General features: G+C 26.7%; 2 protein-coding genes across 2 annotated transcripts; one reads left to right on the forward strand and one right to left on the reverse strand.

Annotated features, from left to right (window-relative positions):
• The first annotated feature begins 784 nt into the window (after window positions 1–784).
• On the forward strand, window positions 785–2,234 carry LOC126356080 (NADH-ubiquinone oxidoreductase chain 5-like). Its single transcript, XM_050006782.1, has one exon. It carries the CDS (start codon window positions 1,552–1,554, stop codon window positions 1,900–1,902), a length of 351 nt encoding a protein of 116 aa, XP_049862739.1. The 5' UTR covers window positions 785–1,551; the 3' UTR covers window positions 1,903–2,234.
• A 16,705-nt stretch (window positions 2,235–18,939) lies between these two features.
• Window positions 18,940–19,780, reverse strand: LOC126356077 (NADH-ubiquinone oxidoreductase chain 5-like). The gene has a single exon (XM_050006779.1). The coding sequence runs from the start codon at window positions 19,321–19,323 to the stop codon at window positions 18,973–18,975; it is 351 nt and encodes a 116-aa protein (XP_049862736.1). The 5' UTR covers window positions 19,324–19,780; the 3' UTR covers window positions 18,940–18,972.
• Between the last annotated feature and the right edge of the window lie 1,313 nt (window positions 19,781–21,093).

Genomic DNA, 21,093 nt, shown 5'->3' on the forward strand with positions numbered 1-21,093 from the left:
GAGGCCCCTATTTCAGGTAGAATAATTCTTGCTGGTGTTTTATTAAAGTTAGGTGGTTATGGTATTTTTCGTGTTATAAAGGTTATTTCTTATTTGGGTTTAAAGTTTAATTATTTTTGATTGTCTTTAGGTTTATCTGGGGGTGTTATTGTAAGATTTATTTGTTTTCGTCAGGTTGATTTAAAGTCTTTAATTGCATATTCTTCTGTTGCTAATAAAAGAATGGTTATTGGTGGATTGATGACTATGAATTGATGAGGTTGTGTAGGTTCTCTTTCTCTAATGGTTGGTCATGGTTTATGTTCTTCTGGTTTATTTTGTTTATCTAATATTATTTATGAACGTTTAGGTAGACGAAGATTATTAATTAACAAGGGTATAATTAATTTGATGCCAAGAATGGCTTTATGATGATTTCTTTTAAGATCATCAAATATGGCTGCTCCTCCTTCTTTAAATTTGGTAGGTGAAATTAGATTATTAAATAGAATTATATCTTGATCTTCTTTTAGATTCTTTGCTTTGATTTTTTTATCTTTTTTTAGAGCTGTTTATACTTTGTATATATATTCTTATTCTCAGCATGGGAATTATTATTCTGGTGTTTATACTTGTTCTCTTGGTTATTTTCGTGAATATCATCTTTTACTTTTACATTGATTGCCTTTAAATATTCTCTGTTTAAAGGGTGAATATTTCTTTGTTTAGTTTGCTTAAGTATTTTAATTAAAAATATTGTTTTGTGGAATCAATGATATGAAGTTTTTCATCTTAGGCCGTGAATTTATTTTCTATTTGTTCTTTGAGTTTTTTTTCTTTGTTTATTTCGAGAACTATAATTTTTATTTTAGGTATTTATTATTTAATAATTGATTATAGAGTTTTTGTTGAGTGAGAGCTTTTCAATTTAAATGGTTCTATAGTTGTTATAACTTTAATTTTGGATTGAATATCTCTTATTTTTATATCTTTTGTTATATATATTTCTTCTTTGGTTATTTATTATAGAGAGGATTATATATCTGGTGAAAAGAATATAAATCGTTTTATTATTATTGTTTTAATATTTATTCTTTCTATAGGTTTTTTAATTATTAGTCCTAATTTAATTAGAATTTTATTAGGTTGAGATGGTTTAGGTTTAGTTTCTTATTGTTTAGTTATTTATTATCAAAATGTAAAATCTTATAGTGCTGGTATATTAACTGCACTTTCTAATCGTATTGGTGATGTTGCTATTTTAATTTCTATTGCATGAATGTCAAATTTTGGTGGTTGAAATTATATTTATTATTATGATTTTATTTCTAATTCTTTTGAAATAAAGCTCATTACTATATTAATTGTTTTAGCAGCTATAACTAAGAGAGCTCAGATTCCTTTCTCTTCATGACTTCCTGCTGCTATAGCAGCTCCTACTCCTGTTTCTGCTTTAGTTCATTCTTCTACTCTTGTTACTGCTGGTGTTTTTTATTAATTCGTTTTAGACCAATATTGGATACTTATAATTGTGGTTGATTTTTACTTTTAATTGGTTGTATAACTATATTTATGGCTGGATTGGGCGCTAATTTTGAGTTTGATTTAAAGAAGATTATTGCTCTTTCTACTTTAAGACAACTTGGTTTAATAATAAGAATTTTGGCTATAGGTTATCCAAAGCTTGCATTTTTTCATTTATTGGCTCATGCTTTATTTAAGGCATTATTATTTATATGTGCAGGTTCAATAATTCATAATTTGAAGGATTCTCAGGATATTCGTTTTATAGGATCAATTGTTAATGTCATACCTTTAACTTCAGTTTGTTTTAATGTTTCTAGTTTATCTTTGTGTGGAATACCTTTTTTAGCGGGATTTTATTCAAAGGATTTAATTCTTGAGATGGTTTGTTTAAGATGAATTAATTGTTTAATTTTTTTTCTTTATTTTTTTTCTACTGGTTTAACTGCTTCTTATTCTTTTCGTTTGTTTTATTATTCAATATCTGGTGATAATAATTTTTATTCTAGATTTTCTTTTGATGATAAGGGTTATTATATTTCATTTGGAATAATTGGTCTATTGTTTGTTGCTGTTTTTGGTGGTAGTCTTTTATCTTGATTAATTTTTCCTATTCCTCATGTGATTGCTTTACCTTATTATTTAAAGTTTTTAACTATTACAGTTGTTATTTTAGGTGCTTATTTAGGTTATCTTATTTCTAATTTTGATTTTTCTCATAATTTATTTTCTTTAAGTATAATTTCTTTTGTTAGGTTTGCTGGTTCTATATTGTTTATACCTTTTCTTTCAACTAAGTTTATTATATATATTCCTATATTCCTTTAAAAATAGGTTATTATTCATCTAAGTCATTTGATTATGGTTGAGGTGAATTACTTGGTGGTCAAGGTTTATATAGATTATTTATTTATTTAATTGGTTATATTCAAGGTTGATATGATTCTAATTTCAAGATTTATCTTTTAACTTTTCTTTTTTGAATATTTATTTTGGTAATATTGTTTTTCGTTTACTTAAATAGCTTATAATTAGAGCGTGACACTGAAGATGTTAAGGAAGTATTTTTACTTTTAAGTATTTATAAATATAGATATATTATTTTTACAGTGAAAATGTAATGTTTTATTTAAACTATATAAATTTTAGAAATGTTAACGGAGTTTAACCGCTAATATAAAAAGTTAGCAGCTTTCATATTGGCTTTACTTTTCCTTAATTGGAACTATTATAGTTCAATTATATTATTAACAGTAATACGCCTCTTTTTGGCTTCAATTAATAAGAATAAGGGTAGTACATACCAATCTTCCAGGTCGAAACTGACTGCAATATTTCGCTTCTTATTCTATTTAAGGTTGATTGATAATATCAATACTTTTTGAATGCAACCCAAATGTTATATTTAACTAAACCCTTTATTCTGGTCATTGTAATGCTCCTTGGTTTCATTCATGGTATAGTCCTCCTAATAGAACTAGAATAAAAAATATTGTTGATACTGTTCAGATTATAATGTATGAAGTTTTAAAAATAATTACAATTGGTAGAATTAGTGCAATTTCTACATCAAAAATTAAAAAGATTACTGCGATTAGGAAGAATCGTATTGAGAATGGTATTCGTGCTGATCTTTTTGGATCAAACCCACATTCAAATGGTGATCTTTTTTCTCGATCATTAATTAATTTTTTTGATAGTGTTGTTGCCAGGATTATAACAATTATTGGAATAATAAATCTAATGAAAACTCTTGTTGATAGAATTAGAATTGTTTTTCTTGATTTATATCAAGCTTTCTGATTGGAAGTCAAATGTACTATTTATACTAGAAAAACAATTATCTACCTCATCAATAAATAGAGATATATAAGAATAATCATACTACGTCTACGAAGTGTCAGTATCATGCTGCTGCTTCAAATCCAAAGTGATGTCTTGGTGAAAATTGATTTATTGAGTGTCGAAGTAGACATGTTGATAAAAAGATTGTTCCAATAATTACGTGTAAACCATGGAATCCTGTTGCAACAAAGAATGTTGATCCATAAACTGCATCTGCAATGGTAAAAGGTGCTTCTCAATATTCATATGCTTGAAGAATTGTAAAGTATAGTCCTAATAACACTGTGAAGAATAATCCTTGTAGTGCTTGAGTATGATTAGATTCCATTAAACTATGATGTGCTCATGTTACTGTTACTCCTGATGCTAAAAGAATAGCTGTATTAAGTAATGGAATTTGTATAGGGTTAAAGGGTTGAATTCCTATTGGATATAAATAATTATATTAATTATAATATTTTATATTTAAATTAATAATTTTATTTATTATATCCAATTAGAATAATATTAAATATCAAATTACATATTATTATATATATTATATTATAATAACTTATTTTAAGCTAAAAACATAAGTAGCTATAATCCTAGGTAAATAATTGCATTAAAATAATCAATTGATAATGGTAAGATGAACTTATAATACTTTAATTCAATTAAATGTAATATATTAATATAAATTATTTATTATATATATATATATATATATATATATATATATATATATATATATATATATATATATAAAATGAGCAGGATAAATTAATCCTAATTAAACAAAATAATACATAAAAGAATTTAAAAAAAAAACTTTCGATTTATATATTAAATAAATGAAGTGCCTGATTAAAGGGTTACCTTGATAGGGTAAATAAAGTAAATAAAATTACCTTCATTAAAATTACATAAGATAGAATTAAACTACCTCCTTTAGTATCAAAAACTAACGTGCATCATACACCTTAATGTAAAAAGGTAAGCTAAACAAGCTAATGGGTTCATACCCCATTTATAGAGGTATCAATCCTCTCCTTTTTAATGACCAACAACTCTACAAAACTTCTCTTCCTATCAACATTAATGATAGGAACGATCCTGTCCATTTCATCAAATTCCTGATTTGGGGTTTGAATAGGACTTGAGATCAACTTACTTTCATTTATTCCGCTCCTAACAAGAAATAAAAATATAATAATAAATGAATCATCAATTAAATATTTTATTGTCCAAGCAATAGCATCGACAATATTATTATTTTCAATTTTGCTGATTCAAATTAAATATCCCATGGGATGGGAAACAGAATTTATCCCATCAATAATAATTAGATCTAGACTATTATTAAAGATTGGAGCTGCACCTTTCCATTTCTGATTTCCAGAAGTTATAGGAGCATCAAGATGAAATAATTGTTTAACATTAATAACATGACAAAAAATCGCCCCAATTATGGTCTTATCTTATTGTATTCAATTAAGAACATTTATTTTAACAATTATTATCTTAAGAATTATTATTGGGGCAATAGGAGGTTTAAATCAAACATCCTTACGACAACTTTTAGCATATTCATCAATCAGACATCTAGGTTGAATAATTAGATCATTAACAGTCAGAGAAAACATCTGAGAACTATACTTCATTATTTACTCACTATTAAGATTAATTATAGTTTTATTATTTAAGCAAATAAATTTATTTTTCATAAATCAAATTAATTCAGCCAGAAATATAAAAACCGAAATTAAATTCATAATATTCTTATCTTTATTATCTTTAGGTGGACTACCACCATTCCTTGGATTCTTACCAAAATGAATTGTAATACAATCATTAATAGAAAACAATATAACAACTATTATAACTATTATAGTTGTATTAACTAAAATTACACTCTACTACTATATACGTATTAGATTCTCAGCTCTAATTATATCATACACAGAAAATTCGTGATCTATAAAGATAAAGTCCCAAAAATCAAGAATCATTCTTCCTATAACAGTAATAATTTCAACAATAGGATTGATTTCAACATCAACCTTAATTTCATTATACTAAGGACTTAAGTTAATCAAACTAATAACCTTCAAAGTTATAATTAAAAGAATAATCTTTTAGGCCTTAGTAAAATTTTACACCTCTAGAATTGCAGTCTAGAATCATAATTGAATATAAGACCTAAATATGATAAGAGAGAAAACATCTCATAAGTAGATTTACAGTCTACCACCTAAAATTCAGCCATCTTACCGCAAAAATGATTATTCTCAACAAACCATAAGGACATTGGTACTTTATACTTCACATTTGGAGCATGAGCAGGAATAGTAGGAACATCAATAAGAATACTTATTCGTGCTGAACTTGGCCAACCCGGATCTCTAATTGGGGATGACCAGATTTATAATGTTATTATTACAGCTCACGCATTCGTAATAATTTTCTTTATAGTAATACCTATTATAATTGGTGGATTTGGTAATTGACTTGTTCCACTAATAATTGGTGCACCAGATATAGCATTTCCACGAATAAATAATATAAGTTTTTGATTACTACCACCTTCACTAACCCTTCTTCTTACATCTTCTATAGTAGATAATGGTGCTGGTACAGGATGAACAGTTTACCCTCCTCTAGCAGGAGCTATTGCACACGGGGGTGCATCTGTAGATCTAGCTATTTTTTCACTGCACTTAGCAGGTGTATCATCTATTCTTGGTGCAGTGAATTTCATTACAACAGCAATTAATATACGATCAGAAAGTATAACTTTAGATCAAACACCTTTATTTGTATGATCTGTAGCTAATTATTCTACCTGAAATAGGGGCCTCTACATGAGCCTTAGGAAGTCATAAATGAACCAAAAACATAGGTATCTTAACTAAAAAAGCCAAAATTATAAATACATAAAACATAAAATAATAAGAACCAAAATCAACCAATAAAGGAAAATATAAAGTATTAGAAAAATCATAAACCTTAAATAAAACTAATAATAAAGGTAATCTAGCAACCAAAGTATAAAAAATTAAATAAACACCAGCCTGCAAACGCTCAGGTTGATAACCCCAACCCATAATTAAAAGTAAAGTAGGAACTAATCTAGCCTCAAAAAAAAATATAAAAAGAAAGAAGACTTAATCTAGCAAATGAACAATAAAGCATAATTATTAAAATCAAAACCATAAAAACAAAAAAATTAGAATGATATGAACTTAAATAAACTGAACCTCTAGCAGTGATTATTAAAGAACAAATCCCAAAACTAAGTAAAATTAAACTAAAAGAAAAATAATCAATACCAAAATAATATCTAATTATATTCAAATCAGCATATGAATAAACACAAATTATAAAAACAAAACCCGACAGAAACATTAAAGAATGAACCAACCATCAACAATTATTAAATAAACAAAGAGGGATCAAAAAAATAGTTATAAATAAATACTTTAACATAAAGATAAACCAAAAGAATTAAAAAAATCATTACCATGAGAACGAATTATTGAAACTAAAATAGAAAGACCTAAAGCACCCTCACAAACAGAAAAAACTAAAAAAATAACAGGAAAAAAATAATCATAATCAAACTCAATAAGAAAAACAATAACTAACATAAATAAAGGAAGAACAATATATTCTAATCTCAAAAGAACCATTAATAAATGTTTACGTTTAGAAGAAAAAACATAAACACCAGCAAAATAAATCAATGAAGAAGTAAAAATAGAGAATATAAACATTAGTTTTAATAGTTTAAGAAAAACGCCGGTCTTGTAAACCGGAAATAAGTCCAGCCCCCACTTTTAAAACTTCAGAGGTGGAAAAGCTTCCATCATCGGTCCCCAAAACCGGTATTTTAAATAAACTAACCCCTGAAATGATCAAAATAATAATTATATCATTATCAAATGTAATAAATATTAATTTTATTAAATTAAGACACCCAATATCAATAATGCTTTTTATTATCCTTCAAACCTTCCTAGTTGGATTAATAACAGGAACAATAATAGAAAGATATTGATTATCATATATTTTATTTTTAACATTTCTTGGTGGTATACTAGTATTATTTATTTACATTACAAGAATTGCATCAAACGAAATATTTCAGCCTAAATCGATCACTATAATTATTACATTAATAATGTGAGTATTTATCATATTAATATTAATTATTCTAGATATATCTATATTTATAGACTTTTTCAAAAACACCAAAACTATAAATATTGATAATTCAATCAATTATCAAGAAATAACAATATCTTTAGAAAAATTATATAATAGACCAACATTCATTATTACAATAATAATAATAATTTATTTATTTTTAGCACTACTAGCAGTTGTTAAAATCACCAATATTAATCAGGGACCTATTCGTAAAATAAGATAATTACTAATGAATAAACCCTTACGATTAAGACATCCTTTAATTAAAATTATTAATAACTCTTTAATTGACTTACATGCCCCAACAAAAATTTCATTTTGATGAAATTTTGGATCCCTATTAGGGTTATGTTTGGTAATTCAAATCGTAACTGGACTATTTTTAGCTATACATTTACTATGGATCTTATATATATATACATACCTGAATAATTCGTACAGTGATTTTATTTTTAGTTATAGCAACTGCATTTATAGGATATGTCTTACCCTGAGGCCAAATATCTTTTTGAGGTGCAACAGTAATTACTAATTTATTATCAGCAATCCCATACTTAGGAACAGATTTAGTCCAATGAGTATGAGGAGGATTCGCTGTTGATAATGCAACATTAATTCGATTCTTCACATTCCATTTTGTATTACCATTTATTATTGCTGCTATAGCAGCAATTCATTTATTTTTTCTTCACCAAACAGGATCTAATAATCCTCTTGGACTAAATGGAGATATTGAAAAAATTCCATTCCATCCAACTTTACCTTTAAGGATTCTATTACATTTGTAATAATAACATCATTATTAATTATACTAAGTTTAATTAATCCCTTACCTATTAGGAGATCCAGATAACTTTGTACCTGCCAACCCATTAGTAACACCAGTTCACATTCAACCAGAATGATATTTCCTATTTGCATATGCAATTCTACGATCTATCCCTAATAAGTTAGGAGGTGTTATTGCATTATTTTTATCAATTAGAATCTTAATAATTTTACCATTTTATAATAAAACACCATTCCGAGGCATTCAATTTTACCCTATTAATCAAATTTTATTCTGAATTATAGTAGTTGTTGTATGCTTACTAACGTGAATTGGTAAACGACCTGTTGAAGAACCTTATATTATAACAGGTCAAATCTTAACAATTATTTACTTCACATATTTCTTAATTAATGTCCATGTCGCAAACGCATGAGATAACTTAATTAAGGAATAAAGTTAATTAGCTTAGGAAAAGCATATGTTTTGAAAACATAAAATTAGAAGTTTAACTCTTCTATTAACTTTTCTCAAAAAATTTCACTAAACAAATGAGATAAATAAAATCTTTAAACCAACAAAGAAAATAAAAAAATTCAAAGATAAAGGTAAAAAACTTTTTCAAGCTAAGTACATTAATTTATCATAACGGAACCGTGGTAATGTTCCACGAACCCAAATAAAACCAAAAGATATAATAGCAAGCTTAATAAAAAATATAAAAGAATAAAAATCACCGCCCAAAAAAATTAAAGCCAATAACATTCTTATGAAGACAATTCTAGTATATTCAGCTAAAAAAATTAAAGTAAAACCACCCGCACCATACTCAATATTAAATCCTGAAACTAACTCAGATTCCCCTTCAGCAAAATCAAAAGGAGTACGATTAGTTTCAGCTAAGCAAGAAGCAAAACAAGCTAAAGCTAAAGGAAAAGAAATAATAATAAATCAACAATAAAGCTGATAGTTTATAAAATCAAACATATTAAAACTACCAATTAAAATAATTAAAGACAATAAAATTAAAGCTAAACTAACTTCATAAGAAATTGTTTGAGCAACAGAACGAAGAGAACCTAATAATGAATAATTTGAATTAGAAGATCAACCAGCAATTATAACAGTATAAACACTTAATCTAGTACAACATAAAAAAAATAAAAATCCATAAGAAAAAGAACACATATAAGTTAAATAAGGAAAAATTACTCAAACGGCTAAAGAAATCATTAAATTAAAAACAGGGGAAAAATAATAAAGTAGGTAATTAGATATAATAGGAATTGGCTGCTCCTTACAAATTAACTTAATAGCATCTCTAAATGGCTGAGGAATTCCAACAAAACCTACCTTATTTGGACCCTTTCGAATCTGAATATAACCTAAAACCTTACGCTCTAATAAAGTTAAAAAGGCAACACTAATTAAAACACAAATAACCAATAAAAGAAAATTCAAAATAAATATAAATAAATCATAAAGTATCATTACTATTTGTAGAAAAAATCTACATAAATGAATTCTAAATTCAACACATTAATCTGTCAAAATAGTAAATAAATTAATATTAATCAATATAACAAAAAATATTTTAACCATATGGTCCTTTCGTACTAATATGGATTAACAATCTTAGGATAGAAACCGACCTGGCTCACGCCGGTCTGAACTCAGATCATGTAAGAATTTAAAGGTCGAACAGACCTAATCATTGGGCTCCTGCACCCAAAATTTTTCTTAATCCAACATCGAGGTCGCAATCTGCTTTGTCGATATGAGCTCTCAAAAACAATTACGCTGTTATCCCTAAGGTAACTTAATCTTATGATCATAAATTATGGATCAAAATAACAAACATAAATAAATGATATAATAATGAAGAGTTTATCTATTCTTCATGTCACCCCAACAAAACATCATCATTAAATATAGAAAGACAAACAAAAAACTATATAAAAGTAAAATGTCAAGCTCTATAGGGTCTTCTCGTCCTAAAGAAGAATTTAAGCCTTTTGACTCAAAAGTTAAATTCAAAAATTTATTAAGAGACAGTTGATTTCTCATCAAGCCATTCATTCCAGCCACTAATTAAGAGACTAATGATTATGCTACCTTTGCACGGTCAAAATACCGCGGCTCTTTAAAAATACGCTCAGTGAGCAGGCCAGACCTCAAAATATAAACAAGAGGACATGTTTTTGATAAACAGGCGGAAATCAATTTTGCCTAGTTCCTTATAATAAGTTCACAAGGTAAAAATTTCATACAAATAAATATACTAATTCTATCATTATTACAAAAATTTTAAAATTAAATTAATAATCTTAATAAAAAACCTAAAATATTTATAAAATCAAAATAAAAAATAATGAACTAAAACGTAATCTTAAAGATAGCTGGTTTAAAGCTTACTATTATATTTCTATAAAATATATTATAGGTTATTAACTTCAAAGCTTATCCCTTAAAGAATAAATAAGTTAATATTTTTACTTAAAAAATAAAATAAAAACAAATAACTTTAAAAAATTAAATTTTTTCTTAAGAAACTAGATATCCTGGGAAACGATTAACATCTCATTTCTATAAATAATTTAATAATAATTATGATACATTAACTATAAATTATTTATAAATCAACCCAAATCGAGACAAGTAAAATAAATACTAAAATTTTGATAAACCCTGATACAAAAGGTACAATAAATAAAATCTACTTAAAAAAATTTAAAATAATATTTCATAAAACACTTACATTACCAATAAACTATAATTTAAAAAATCAATTCTATAAAATATACTAAGACAAAAATACAATAAAATTATTTATATTAAATAATTAAATAAACAAAAAATAAATATAATAAAATAAATAATCAAGATATCCTGATTTGCACAGAAAAATTTTCAGTGTAAATGAAACACTTTACTAATAAGTTATATCTTGAAACTCTTCCTAGATACACTTTCCAGTACATCTACTATGTTACGACTTATCTCATCTAAATTGAAGCTACTTTAAAATAAAATAGAATAATCAATAATGAGAGCGACGGGCGATGTGTACACATCTCAGAGCCAATATCAGTTAAATTAAATAAATTAAATTACTATCAAATCCACCTTCATTAACAGTATTTCACTATCAAATCCGTTATAAACAAAAATCTATTGTAACCCACCTCCTCTTAACTATAAGCTGCACCTTGACCTGAAATATTTTATAATTATAAATCTTGAGAATTATAACTCTAAAAAGATTCTCTGATAACGGAGATATACAACCAAATAAATTAAGTAGAGTAAATCGTGTATTATCAATCATGGGGTAGGTTCCTCTGAATGGAATGAGATACCGCCAAATTCTTTGGGTTTAAAGACCTTAACTAATAGTACCCTGGTAAATATAATTAACATTTAAAATAATAGGGTATCTAATCCTAGTTTATTATTTAAATTTCACAGATTCATAAAAAGGGCCACAAATAAATTTTAACATTTCACCTTACAAATTTATATTTCAACCCTAATAATATAAACAACTGTTTTAACCAATAATATTCACTTGTATCAATCGTATAACCGCGGCTGCTGGCACGAATTATGCCGATACTAAATCAATTGCTAAATCCAAAATCACTTGATAATTAAATCAAATTACTGCAAAAAGAACATTTAGTCTAACAAAACTTACATATAATACAAAGAAAAAGTGAATAAAGTAGCAAGAATAAAACTTTTAAAAATAAAAAATAAGAAAATTTTAAATCTATTAATTCAGGAAAAAATAAAAGATTCAAATATTTAAAGCAAAAAAAGAAAAAAACCACAAACATTAACAAAAAAAAGAAACGCCCCTATGTATGACCACAACAACTTCTCTATTATATATAATTAAAGATTAATATGGAACATGTATAGCAATAAATGTATTATATATAATACATTATATATAATAATATTAAATTACATATTATATATATATTATATTATAATAACCTATTTTAAGCTAAAAACATAAGTAGCTATAATCCTAGGTAAATAATTGCATTAAAATAATCAATTGATAATGGTAAGATGAACTTATAATACTTTAATTTCAATTAAATGTAATATATTAATATAAATTATTTATTATATATATATATATATATATATATATATATATATATATATATATATATATATATATATATATATATATATATATATATATATATATATATATATATAAAATGAGCAGGATAAATTAATCCTAATTAAACAAAATAATACATAAAAGAAATTCAAAAAAAACTTTCGATTTATATATTAAATAAATGAAGTGCCTGATTAAAGGGTTACCTTGATAGGGTAAATAAAGTAAATAAAATTACCTTCATTAAAATTACATAAGATAGAATTAAACTACCTCCTTTAGTATCAAAAACTAACGTGCATCATACACCTTAATGTAAAAAGGTAAGCTAAACAAGCTAATGGGTTCATACCCCATTTATAGAGGTATCAATCCTCTCCTTTTTAATGACCAACAACTCTACAAAACTTCTCTTCCTATCAACATTAATGATAGGAACGATCCTGTCCATTTCATCAAATTCCTGATTTGGGGTTTGAATAGGACTTGAGATCAATTTACTTTCATTTATTCCGCTCCTAACAAGAAATAAAAATATAATAATAAATGAATCATCAATTAAATATTTTATTGTCCAAGCAATAGCATCGACAAAATTATTATTTTCAATTTTGCTGATTCAAATAAAATATCCCATGGGATGGGAAACAGAATTTATCCCATCAATAATAATTAGATCTAGACTATTATTAAAGATTGGAGCTGCACCTTTCCATTTCTGATTTCCAGAAGTTATAGGAGCATCAAGATGAAATAATTGTTTAACATTAGTAACATGACAAAAAATCGCCCCAATAATGGTCTTATCTTATTGTATTCAATTAATAACATTTATTTTAACAATTATTATCTTAAGAATTATTATTGGGGCAATAGGAGGTTTAAATCAAACATCCTTACGACAACTTTTAGCATATTCATCAATCAGACATCTAGGTTGAATAATTAGATCATTAACAGTCAGAGAAAACATCTGAGAACTATACTTCATTATTTACTCACTATTAAGATTAATTATAGTTTTATTATTTAAGCAAATAAATTTATTTTTCATAAATCAAATTTATTCAGCCAGAAATATAAAAACCGAAATTAAATTCATAATATTCTTATCTTTATTATCTTTAGGTGGACTACCACCATTCCTTGGATTCTTACCAAAATGAATTGTAATACAATCATTAATAGAAAACAATATAACAACTATTATAACTATTATAGTTGTATTAACTACAATTACACTCTACTACTATATACGTATTAGATTCTCAGCTCTAATTATATCATACACAGAAAATTCGTGATCTATAAAGATAAAGTCCCAAAAATCAAGAATCATTCTTCCTATAACAGTAATAATTTCAACAATAGGATTGATTTCAACATCAACCTTAATTTCATTATACTAAGGACTTAAGTTAATCAAACTAATAACCTTCAAAGTTATAATTAAAAGAATAATCTTTTAGGCCTTAGTAAAATTTTACACCTCTAGAATTGCAGTCTAGAATCATAATTGAATATAAGACCTAAATATGATAAGAGAGAAAACATCTCATAAGTAGATTTACAGTCTACCACCTAAAATTCAGCCATCTTACCGCAAAAATGATTATTCTCAACAAACCATAAGGACATTGGTACTTTATACTTCATATTTGGAGCATGAGCAGGAATAGTAGGAACATCAATAAGAATACTTATTCGTGCTGAACTTGGCCAACCCGGATCTCTAATTGGGGATGACCAGATTTATAATGTTATTATTACAGCTCACGCATTCGTAATAATTTTCTTTATAGTAATACCTATTATAATTGGTGGATTTGGTAATTGACTCTTTCCACTAATAATTGGTGCACCAGATATAGCATTTCCACGAATAAATAATATAAGTTTTTGATTACTACCACCTTCACTAACCCTTCTTCTTACATCTTCTATAGTAGATAATGGTGCTGGTACAGGATGAACAGTTTACCCTCCTCTAGCAGGAGCTATTGCACACGGGGGTGCATCTGTAGATCTAGCTATTTTTTCACTGCACTTAGCAGGTGTATCATCTATTCTTGGTGCAGTGAATTTCATTACAACAGCAATTAATATACGATCAGAAAGTATAACTTTAGATCAAACACCTTTATTTGTATGATCTGTAGCTATTACAGCATTACTTCTCCTTCTTTCACTTCCAGTTTTAGCAGGAGCTATTACTATATTATTAACAGATCGAAATTTAAATACATCATTCTTTGACCCTGCAGGAGGGGGTGACCCAATTCTATATCAACATCTATTTTCATTCTTTGGACACCCAGAAGTTTATATTTTAATTCTACCAGGGTTCGGAATTATTTCACATATTGTATGTCAAGAAAGAGGAAAAATTGAATCATTTGGAACATTAGGTATAATTTATGCTATACTATCAATTGGACTAATAGGATTTATTGTATGAGCACATCATATATTTACAGTAGGAATGGATGTTGACACACGAGCATATTTTACATCAGCAACAATAATTATTGCTGTACCTACAGGAATTAAGGTATTTAGATGATTAGCTACATTATATGGAACTAAATTCAAGTTCAATCCACCATTATTATGAGCTCTAGGATTTATTTTCTTATTTACAATTGGTGGATTAACAGGATTAGTATTGGCAAATTCATCACTTGATATTGTATTACATGATACATATTATGTAGTAGCCCACTTTCATTATGTATTATCTATAGGAGCAGTATTTGCAATTATAGGAGGTGTCATTCAATGATATCCACTATTTACAGGATTAACTATAAATAATACATGATTAAAAATCCAATTTACAATTATATTCATTGGAGTAAATTTAACATTCTTTCCTCAACACTTCCTAGGATTAGCAGGAATACCTCGACGATACTCTGACTACCCAGACGCATATACATCATGAAACGTAGTATCAAGAATTGGGTCTACAATTTCTATTGTATTCTTTGTAATTATATGAGAAAGAATGATTACAAACCGAGCAATTATATTTAGAGCTAACATAAGAAGATCAACAGAATGACTACAAAATAACCCTCCTGCAGAACATAGTTACTCAGAATTACCATTAATCTCTAGATTCTAATATGGCAGATTAGTGCAGTAGATTTAAGCTCTACAAATAAAGGTTTGACCTTTTATTAGAAAATATTTATTAATGGCAACATGATCAAATTTATCTCTTCAAGAAGGAGCTTCACCATTAATGGAGCAATTATCATTCTTTCATGATCATACTATGGTCGTATTATTATTAATTACAGTAATTGTAGGTTATGCCCTAAGTTATATATTATTTATTGCCTATACACCTTGCCTAGTACACCTTGAAATTCATCAGATGACTGAAAGTAAGTAATGGTCTCTTAAACCAAATAATAGTAAATTAACGACTACTTCTGATGGGGAAATTATATCCAAATCCCTCAAATATCCCCTCTTATATGATTCTCACTATTCATTATATTTTCAGCTACATTAATCTTGTTTAATCAAATAAACTTCTTCTCATTTAAACCTAACCTTATTAAAAGAGCAGAAAAAGGAACAATTGAAATAAAAAACTTAAATTGAAAATGATAACAAATCTATTCTCAACATTTGACCCATCAACTAACATCTTTAACTTATCATTAAATTGAACTAGAACATTTCTAGGACTATTATTAATCCCATCACTATTTTGACTTACACCATCACGAATTAACATTACCTGAAATAAACTAAATTTAACCTTACATAATGAATTTAAAACACTTCTTGGACCAAAATCATTTAATGGAACAACATTCATTTTCATCTCAATTTTTATTATAATATTATTTAACAATTTCATAGGATTATTCCCTTATATTTTTACTAGAACAAGACATTTAGCATTAACATTTGCAATTGCCCTACCTATATGGCTAAGATTTATATTATTTGGATGAATTAACCATACTAATCATATATTTACACACCTTGTACCACAAGGTACACCGCCTGCATTAATATCATTTATAGTACTAATTGAAACAATTAGTAATGTTATTCGACCAGGTACATTAGCAGTACGGTTGGCAGCAAATATAATTGCAGGACACTTATTATTAACCTTATTAGGAAACACAGGACCATCTATAGCAATAAACTTAATCTCATTACTAATTATTGGACAAATACTTCTATTAATTCTAGAATCAGCAGTAGCAATAATTCAAGCCTATGTTTTCTCAATTCTAAGAACTCTATATTCTAGAGAAGTATATTAAACCTATGTTAACAACTCACTCAAACCACCCATTCCACTTAGTAGACTATAGACCTTGACCATTAACAGGAGCAATTGGAGCAATAGTCCTAGTATCAGGACTAGCAAAATGTTTCCACCTATTTAATATTAACTTATTCATAATTGGATTTGGAATTACCCTACTAACTATAATTCAATGATGACGAGATGTAGTACGAGAAGGAACATATCAAGGATTACATACAGGATTTGTATCAATTGGATTACGATGAGGAATAATTTTATTTATTGCATCAGAGGTATTATTTTTCGTTTCTTTTTTTGAGCATTCTTTAGAAGAAGATTAGCACCAACAATTGAACTAGGAATACTATGACCTCCAATAGGAATTCAACCCTTTAACCCTATACAAATTCCATTACTTAATACAGCTATTCTTTTAGCATCAGGAGTAACAGTAACATGAGCACATCATAGTTTAATGGAATCTAATCATACTCAAGCACTACAAGGATTATTCTTCACAGTGTTATTAGGACTATACTTTACAATACTTCAAGCATATGAATATTGAGAAGCACCTTTTACCATTGCAGATGCAGTTTATGGATCAACATTCTTTGTTGCAACAGGATTCCATGGTTTACACGTAATTATTGGAAATATCTTTTTATCAACATGTCTACTTCGACACTCAATAAATCAATTTTCACCAAGACATCACTTTGGATTTGAAGCAGCAGCATGATACTGACACTTCGTAGACGTAGTATGATTATTCTTATATATCTCTATTTATTGATGAGGTAGATAATTGTTTTTCTAGTATAAATAGTACATTTGACTTCCAATCAGAAAGCTTGATATAAATCAAGAAAAACAATTCTAATTCTATCAACAAGAGTTTTCATTAGATTTATTATTCCAATAATTGTTATAATCCTGGCAACAACACTATCAAAAAAATTAATTAATGATCGAGAAAAAAGATCACCATTTGAATGTGGGTTTGATCCAAAAAGATCAGCACGAATACCATTCTCAATACGATTCTTCCTAATCGCAGTAATCTTTTTAATTTTTGATGTAGAAAATGCACTAATTCTACCAATTGTAATTATTTTTAAAACTTCAGACATTAGAATCTGAACAGTATCAACAATATTTTTTATTCTAGTTCTATTAGGAGGACTATACCATGAATGAAACCAAGGAGCATTACAATGACCAGAATAAAGGGTTGTAGTTAAATATAACATTTGGGTTGCATTCAAAAAGTATTGATATTATCAATCAACCTTAAATAGAATAAGAAGCGAAATATTGCAGTCAGTTTCGACCTGGAAGATTGGTATGTACTACCCTTATTCTTATTAATTGAAGCCAAAAAGAGGCGTATTACTGTTAATAATATAATTGAACTATAATAGTTCCAATTAAGGAAATGTAAAGCCAATATGAAAGCTGCTAACTTTTTATATTAGCGGTTAAACTCCGTTAACATTTCTAAAATTTATATAGTTTAAATAAAACATTACATTTTCACTGTAAAAATAATACATCTATATTTATAAATACTTAAAAGTAAAAATACTTCCTTAACATCTTCAGTGTCATGCTCTAATTATAAGCTATTTAAGTAAACGAAAAACAATATTACCAAAATAAATATTCAAAAAATAAAAGTTAAAAGATAAATCTTGAAATTAGAATCATATCAACCTTGAATATAACCAATTAAATAAATAAATAATCTATATAAACCTTGACCACCAAGTAATTCACCTCAACCATAATCAAATGACTTAGATGAATAATAACCTATTTTTAAAGGAATATATCTAATAAACTTGGTTGAAAGAAAAGGTATAAATCATATAGAACCAGCAAATCTAACAAAAGAAAGTATACTTAAAGAAAATAAATTATGAGAAAAATCAAAATTAGAAATAAGATAACCTAAATAAGCACCTAAAATAACAACTGTAATAGTTAAAAACTTTAAATAATAAGGTAAAGCAATCACATGAGGAATAGGAAAAATTAATCAAGATAAAAGACTACCACCAAAAACAGCAACAAACAATAGACCAATTATTCCAAATGAAATATAATAACCCTTATCATCAAAAGAAAATCTAGAATAAAAATTATTATCACCAAATATTGAATAATAAAGCAAACGAAAAGAATAAGAAGCAGTTAAACCAGTAGAAAAAAATAAAGAAAAAAAATTAAACAATTAATTCATCTTAAACAAACCATCTCAAGAATTAAATCCTTTGAATAAAATCCCGCTAAAAAAGGTATTCCACACAAAGATAAACTAGAAACATTAAAACAAACTGAAGTTAAAGGTATGAAATTAACAATTGATCCTATAAAACGAATATCCTGAGAATCCTTCAAATTATGAATTATTGAACCTGCACATATAAATAATAATGCCTTAAATAAAGCATGAGCCAATAAATGAAAAAATGCAAGCTTTGGATAACCTATAGCCAAAATTCTTATTATATAACCAAGTTGTCTTAAAGTAGAAAGAGCAATAATCTTCTTTAAATCAAACTCAAAATTAGCGCCCAATCCAGCCATAAATATAGTTATACAACCAATTAAAAGTAAAAATCAACCACAATTATAAGTATCCAATATTGGTCTAAAACGAATTAATAAATAAACACCAGCAGTAACAAGAGTAGAAGAATGAACTAAAGCAGAAACAGGAGTAGGAGCTGCTATAGCAGCAGGAAGTCATGAAGAGAAAGGAATCTGAGCTCTCTTAGTTATAGCTGCTAAAACATTTAATATAGTAATGAGCTTTATTTCAAAAGAATTAGAAATAAAATCATAATAATAAATATAATTTCAACCACCAAAATTTAACATTCATGCAATAGAAATTAAAATAGCAACATCACCAATACGATTAGAAAGTGCAGTTAATATACCAGCACTATAAGATTTTACATTTTGATAATAAATAACTAAACAATAAGAAACTAAACCTAAACCATCTCAACCTAATAAAATTCTAATTAAATTAGGACTAATAATTAAAAAACCTATAGAAAGATTAATATTAAAACAATAATAATAAAACGATTTATATTCTTTTCACCAGATATATAATCCTGTCTATAATAAATAACCAAAGAAGAAATATATATAACAAAAGATATAAAAGTAAGAGATATTCAATCCAAAATTAAAGTTATAACAACTATAGAACCATTTAAATTGAAAAGCTCTCACTCAACAAAAACTCTATAATCAATTATTAAATAATAAATACCTAAAATAAAAATTATAGTTCTCGAAATAAACAAAGAAAAAAAACTCAAAGAACAAATAGAAAATAAATTCACGGCCTAAGATGAAAAACTTCATATCATTGATTCCACAAAACAATATTTTTAATTAAAATACTTAAGCAAACTAAACAAAGAAATATTCACCCTTTAAACAGAGAATATTTAAAGGCAATCAATGTAAAAGTAAAAGATGATATTCACGAAAATAACCAAGAGAACAAGTATAAACACCAGAATAATAATTCCCATGCTGAGAATAAGAATATATATACAAAGTATAAACAGCTCTAAAAAAAGATAAAAAAATCAAAGCAAAGAATCTAAAAGAAGATCAAGATATAATTCTATTTAATAATCTAATTTCACCTACCAAATTTAAAGAAGGAGGAGCAGCCATATTTGATGATCTTAAAAGAAATCATCATAAAGCCATTCTTGGCATCAAATTAATTATACCCTTGTTAATTAATAATCTTCGTCTACCTAAACGTTCATAAATAATATTAGATAAACAAAATAAACCAGAAGAACATAAACCATGACCAACCATTAGAGAAAGAGAACCTACACAACCTCATCAATTCATAGTCATCAATCCACCAATAACCATTCTTATATGAGCAACAGAAGAATATGCAATTAAAGACTTTAAATCAACCTGACGAAAACAAATAAATCTTACAATAACACCCCCAGATAAACCTAAAGACAATCAAAAATAATTAAACTTTAAACCCAAATAAGAAATAACCTTTATAACACGAAAAATACCATAACCACCTAACTTTAATAAAACACCAGCAAGAATTATTCTACCTGAAATAGGGGCCTCTACATGAGCCTTAGGAAGTCATAAATGAACCAAAAACATAGGTATCTTAACTAAAAAAGCCAAAATTATAAATACATAAAACATAAAATAATAAGAACCAAAATCAACCAATAAAGGAAAATATAAAGTATTAGAAAAATCATAAACCTTAAATAAAACTAATAATAAAGGTAATCTAGCAACCAAAGTATAAAAAATTAAATAAACACCAGCCTGCAA

The sequence above is a fragment of the Schistocerca gregaria genome, chromosome 3 (assembly GCF_023897955.1).
Source record: "Schistocerca gregaria isolate iqSchGreg1 chromosome 3, iqSchGreg1.2, whole genome shotgun sequence".
Classification (NCBI taxonomy): Eukaryota; Metazoa; Arthropoda; class Insecta; order Orthoptera; family Acrididae; genus Schistocerca; species Schistocerca gregaria.

What these genes read in the sequence shown, in the direction of transcription:
- LOC126356080 (XM_050006782.1), top strand. Translation starts at nt 1,552, where the DNA reads ATGGCTGGATTGGGCGCTAATTTTGAGTTTGATTTAAAGAAGATTATT.
- LOC126356077 (XM_050006779.1), bottom strand. Translation starts at nt 19,323, where the DNA reads ATGGCTGGATTGGGCGCTAATTTTGAGTTTGATTTAAAGAAGATTATT.